This window comes from Propithecus coquereli, unplaced genomic scaffold (genome assembly GCF_000956105.1).
Source record: "Propithecus coquereli isolate 6110/MARCELLA unplaced genomic scaffold, Pcoq_1.0 Scaffold203, whole genome shotgun sequence".
In the NCBI taxonomy this organism is placed as follows: Eukaryota; Metazoa; Chordata; class Mammalia; order Primates; family Indriidae; genus Propithecus; species Propithecus coquereli.
In genome coordinates, this window is record NW_012145301.1 from 989,724 (window position 1) to 995,257 (window position 5,534).

General features: G+C 58.3%; 1 protein-coding gene across 2 annotated transcripts; it reads left to right on the forward strand.

Annotated features, from left to right (window-relative positions):
* The first annotated feature begins 3,518 nt into the window (after positions 1–3,518).
* HELT (helt bHLH transcription factor) lies at positions 3,519–5,534 on the forward strand. Of its 2 annotated transcripts, none has more exons than XM_012644003.1 (4): positions 3,519–3,632; positions 4,091–4,195; positions 4,463–4,559; positions 5,005–5,534. In XM_012644003.1, the coding sequence occupies exons 1-4, from the start codon at positions 3,606–3,608 to the stop codon at positions 5,502–5,504; spliced, it is 729 nt and encodes a 242-aa protein (XP_012499457.1). In that variant the 5' UTR covers positions 3,519–3,605; the 3' UTR covers positions 5,505–5,534. The 2 variants fall into 2 exon arrangements, with proteins under 2 accessions (XP_012499457.1, XP_012499458.1); XM_012644004.1 differs by having other exon boundaries at positions 5,008–5,534.

The window sequence follows — 5,534 nt, forward strand, 5'->3', positions numbered from 1 at the left end:
TCAGGAGGCTACACGCAGGGTAACACTTAATTAGCACTGTCTAATTTCAAAGCAGTCTTACCTCCTGGCTAGGTTTTGATTTTGATGATAACGTTTGGTCACTCGAGAATGCTGTGATGTGGAGGAGCTTCTCTGCCTTGGGCCCTTTCAGCCTCACGCACGCTGGCAGAACGCAGCTGGCCGGCGAGCGCCAAGTGATGTCACCTGTGAGAGGGGGCACCCGAAGGCCCCCATTCATTTGCCTAATTTGGTCAGTTTAACAAACTTCAGGAGAAATTACTTTGGCTTTTTCAGCGAGGGTAAAGTTTTCTCATGGGTGAGAAAAAATGTGAAACTAGTTAAAAAAATCCTATTACGAGACAAACTCCACAACACCCTGCTAAAACATATGAGAGCCGTCGCAAGAGAGATTTGCAGGCAAAATAAAATAACTAATTGAGTGGTCAAGCTTTCTCTTCGGTGCCTTTGTCTATATTTACTTATTTTACTCATGTGAACACCAGGTAACATAGTAGACACATTATTACTTCCATTTTACAGATGAGAAAACTGAGGCACGGTAGATTTGGTAACTTGCCCAAAGTCTTGCCAGGTTGGTAGGCGATGCAGCTGGAACTTAAACCGGCTGGCTGGCTCCAGTGACTACTGCTCTTCACTACTCTGCTCTTATTTTTCGTGGAAACTAAGTCAAGTTCAGGGAACACTTGATCATCACCCCGAGGAGAAGGAGTCAGGGAAAGACAGCTGTGGGGCACCCCACTATCAGGCAGTGAAATTCAGGGCCTTCGGGCTGGGAAGGGAGAAATGAAACCCTTCATTTCCCAAACCTGAAACAGAAGAGACGTTCCCAGTGTCCCAGGTGGTGCTTCAGCCGCAAAGGACCAGGCAAGGATGCGCACCTGGCAGCACAACTCACCCAACTGCACTTGCGCCCCCAACCCTCATTTGGGCACTTTTAGCCCTGGGCAAGCCTTGAGCCCGGCACCGCGATCAAACCCGGGGAATTAAACAGTTTGCATGGAATGAAGTTTGTCCTGTGGAAGGTGCCTGCAGCTGGCAGTTAACACCGGCAGTAAGAGGATCAACTCTTAGCCCGCTGGCTTAAAAATGGGGGTGGGGGTGTGAAGTGTGCGCTCTCCCTTTCACCCATTCACGTTAGTTAATTTGGATGATAAGGGTTCGTGTTTAATCCCATTGTATGCGAGTGAATATACTGAAATCGACAACCCCTGAGAGGGCACCCACGGCTGGCAGAGCAACCCGCAGGAGGGTGCGGGTCCTGTCCAATCTGGCGTGAAGTGGAAAAGAAAAGTCGTCGTGAGGAGTCTGGAAGCAAGACGGAGAGGGACGCCCCAGGGGTGCGTGGTGCAGACCGAGCCCCCACACCTCCCAGGCCACGGCAGGTGGGCGGCTGGCGTCCCTGAGGCCCCGCACCCCAGGCCTGGCTCTGCGCCCTAGAGCTCCCTAGGTCCCACCAGCGAGCGGGGCTCTGCCCTACCCACCTCTGCCAAGGACCAACAACAGCCCACAGGGAGAGCCCAGGCCCTGCCATCGTCCGGCAGAGTAGAGAGAATTTAGCGGGAGGTGGGGGGCAGAAAAGAAGGGAAAGATATCTAAGGAGAGGTCTCAGCTGTTCCCAGACGGAAAAGATTAGAAAAAGGTGAGAGTTCGGTGACTCTAGATTGGGCCATAAAACAAAAACCATTTTTATCGTTTCCATCTTCAAGAAAGCTCACGCCGCCACCCACACCCCGCAAGCCGGGAGCCCCCAGAATGTGGGCTCCAAAGCAGCAAACGTGAGCGGGGCCTGCGGGTGGGGGAGGAGGCCTCGGGCGCGGGGCCCGGCTGCCCGCAGAGGCGCAGGCGGCCAAGAGAGCTCCCAGCCGCCGCAGCCCCCCTCCTCCTCCTTGGGCCCGTCCAGCAAATTTCCTCCCTCGTTTCTGTTCGTGCCGTCCCTCCCTCCTCCTCCCCCGATATTTTCGCTTTCTAAAACCATAAAAAAGAGATCAACTTCCCTAACTTCACGGGGCCCTTTTCAGTGACAAATATTGATGCCCAAAGTGTCTGCGCTCTCCCGCCCCCAAACGTTGAGAAAAGGCGCCCGCGAAAGAAGGACATAAAAAGTTAACAATGCTGTGAAAATATGTTTGCAGAAAATAGACAATCGTTGGATTCAACGTATTCAAGTATGAAATAATGCCTTTTTGTGTCAAAACTTGGGCGATGGGCGGGTACAAAAGTTCCCTGTGGCAGCTACTTGCTCCCTTTGTGAGCCGTGCGCTTTGGCGTCTCCACTTGGGCGCATTACTCAGAGCCCTCTAAGCGCGATTGTTTCTCCCTTTCTAATGACATTTACCGGATCAAAACATGCTGTTAATTCGATCAGAAGGCTTCACCCTCCCTGACAAAGCCACAATAATTTCTCCTGAAGTTTGTTAAATTGACCAAAATTAGGCAAATGAATAGGGGTCTGTAGGCGCCCCCTCTCGCAGGTGACGTCGCATAATGCTCGCCTGGGCCAGCTGCATTCCCCCTTTTCTTCTCGGCCCACTCTCCTCCGTGTTGCCCCCCAATCCTCCCCCCCCACACACCCGCCCGCCTGTCTCTCCTCCCCCACCCTCTGGCATTATTAAAATTTAGCCCAATGAAACTATTCATACTTTTCAATGGACATTTTCGCATGGGATAATAGGCTACAAATTGAGCCTCTTCCCCCCGCGAAGACAGAGCCGGAGGGGGGAGAAAAGAAAGCCAGCGACGTGGGCAGGGGGCAGGGGGGGCGTCGCGTGCCAAAGACCGGCGGGAGGGGCGAGGCGAGGCGTGAGCTTCGTGTGCCAGCCACAGCCCCACACCTGCCGGGATGTCCGGACAAATAAAGCGGTGTAAACAAAAAGGGGGGAGAAGGACGTGTCACCAAGTCGTGTGAGAAAAGCCTGGGAACAAACGGGGCGCCTCCGTCTCCAAGAGCTCTCCCTTGAACCCGGCGGAACAGCCTATTAAAGGCTTACTTAATTACTTTAATGACTCTGGACAGGCTTTAAAACGCACTCGGCGCTGGGACGGCGGGCTTGCTGGGATTTGTAAACAGGCGATCGTGTGAGACTCAGCGGTGGGACTAAAGGAGGCGACATTGTTTTGTGAGGGTCCTCGCCCCCCGGTGCCCGTGGCCGCTGCGCCCCTGCGCGCCGCGCCCGCGACTGCTGCAGGCGCTCTCTCGCCCGCCGGCCGCAGTTGACCGCCTGCCTTTCCCGCCCCGGCTGTTGCCATGCAAATGTTATTCCCCGGCCGATCACGTGTCCTTTGAAGGGCCACGTGGATTAACAAAGCTGATCTGCCCCCAGCTCGCCCCCCTCGGCAGCTAAATTTTTTTTCTTAACTTCTTTAAAACTGATCTTGAATGCATACATCCTCCAAACGCAGCTCCCCTAATCCTATGGAATAATTCAACTCGTGAATGCACTTGGAGCCCTAGATGACCGCTTTATAAGGCAGCCCCTCGAGTTGGGAGGCTGCAGTCTACCTGGGACACTCGAGGAGGCACACGAGGCTGAAAGTGGACGGGTGCCTCGCGCCACCGCCTCTCCCGAGGGCGCGTACTGACCAGGATGTCAGACAAGCTCAAGGAACGCAAAGTGAGTCGGCTGAGCCCAAGTGGCGCTTGCGCCCTGGTGATAGAGGAGTCTGACTCACCGACCAGTCGTTTGGCTGGACGGACGGCAGGGACGTGGCCACACGGGACTTTGCGTGTAAAGGAATCCCGAGTGGTTTGGGAAGGGGATGGGAAGAGACAGAGGAGAGTCCTCGACCGGGGAGAAGCCCACGCCCGGAGGCTGGTGGCCACCTCCCCAAAGCCCTGGCGCTCAGCTAGGAGGAGCGGCCCAAGCCGGTAGGGTGCTGGAAGGGCAGCACGCCAGCGCGGGCGTGAGGGGCCGAGTTCAACTGGCCCGAGTGTGTGGGGCAGGGGTCCCTTCCCGGGGCTGACCTCTGAGCGGCGTGAGCGTCTGGGGAAGACAGCACACGGCTACTACAGACGTGCCTCTGACGACTCCCCGGGCACAGCCATCCTAAAAGCACAAACCTCTGTTCGCAGAGAACCCCCGTTTCTCATAAAGTGATAGAAAAGCGGAGGAGGGACCGGATCAATCGCTGCTTGAACGAGCTGGGCAAGACGGTGCCCATGGCCCTGGCGAAGCAGGTAACGTCGGCAGCCTGGAGCCGGGTGCCAGGCGCTGGGGACCCTCGGCTGCCACTCTCGGCGGAGACGCCGGAATCTGTGGACACCGAGGGCCTTACTGAGGGCCTCCCTCCCCCTGGGGCCTGAGCGCCGAGCAAGCTCGGAGCGGCTCTCGGGCAGATCGCAGCGGCGCCCTGCTGGCTGGCGCTCGCTCTCCAGGTATACGGCGCCCGGGGCGTTGGCCCGAGCCCGCTGGGCCGCTGCGAGGAGCCTTTCCTCCTTTTGCAGAGTTCCGGGAAGCTGGAGAAGGCGGAGATCCTTGAGATGACCGTCCAGTACCTGAGAGCCCTGCACTCGGCTGACTTTCCCCGGGGAAGGGAAAAAGGTGGGCACGGGTTAGGGGGAGGGAGACCAGCGCTCCCTGCGTGCGCCGCCCTGAGCCTGGGGGCCAACGAGGGGAGGACGCGGCGTTCGGCAGAGGCCTACTAGAGGTCTCCGCGCAGGAAGCTGCAGGGGAGGAGGCCAGGGCCTGCAAAAGCGCCTCTGCTGTCTGCGCGACGGCGAAGCGGCGGTGCTGACGGGTTTCTAGGGCTTCTGGTTGTGTCGCCTGGTCTCAGGCGGGGTGGGTGGGGTCAGGCTGTCACGGTAAAGGGGTTGTTTGCTCGAGCTTTGCCAGTCTCTAGACTGCCGAGAGGAGAAGGCGGGCCTTAAACGGAAACTTTGGCCAGAACATATGATGGAAGGTGCCCTGCGCCCTCCTCGGGCTCTCTCTCCGTGGGGAGGGGGCGCTCCGGGGATTTTCCTTCCTACAATCTTTCTCGCCCCTCCAGCAGAACTCCTAGCAGAATTTGCCAACTACTTCCACTACGGCTACCACGAGTGCATGAAGAACCTGGTGCATTACCTCACCACCGTGGAGCGGATGGAGACCAAGGACACCAAGTACGCGCGCATCCTCGCCTTCTTGCAGTCCAAGGCCCGCCTAGGCGCGGAGCCCGCCTTCCCGCCGCTGGCTTTGCTCCCGGAGCCCGATTTCAACTATCAGCTGCACCCGGCGGGGCCTGAGTTCGCTGGCCACAGCCCGGGCGAGGGCGCAGTGTTCCCGCAGGGCGCGGCCCCGGGGCCTTTCCCCTGGCCTCCCGGCGCGGCCCGCAGCCCGGCGCTGCCCTACCTGCCCAGCGCGCCAGTGCCGCTCCAGAGCCCCGCACAGCAGCACAGCCCCTTCCTGGCGCCCGTGCAGGGCCTGGACCGGCATTACCTCAACCTGATCGGCCACGCGCACCCCAACAACCTCAACCTGCACACGCCTCAGCACCCCCCGGTGCTCTGATGCCCACTCGCCCGCCAGATTTCTCTGCGC

Coding starts and splice junctions, on each gene's coding strand:
- HELT (XM_012644003.1), top strand. CDS start 3,606: ATGTCAGACAAGCTCAAGGAACGCAAA. Junction 4,196..4,462: donor CCATGGCCCTGGCGAAGCAG/GTAACGTCGGCA, acceptor CTCCTTTTGCAG/AGTTCCGGGAAGCTGGAGAA. Junction 4,560..5,004: donor TCCCCGGGGAAGGGAAAAAG/GTGGGCACGGGT, acceptor TCGCCCCTCCAG/CAGAACTCCTAGCAGAATTT.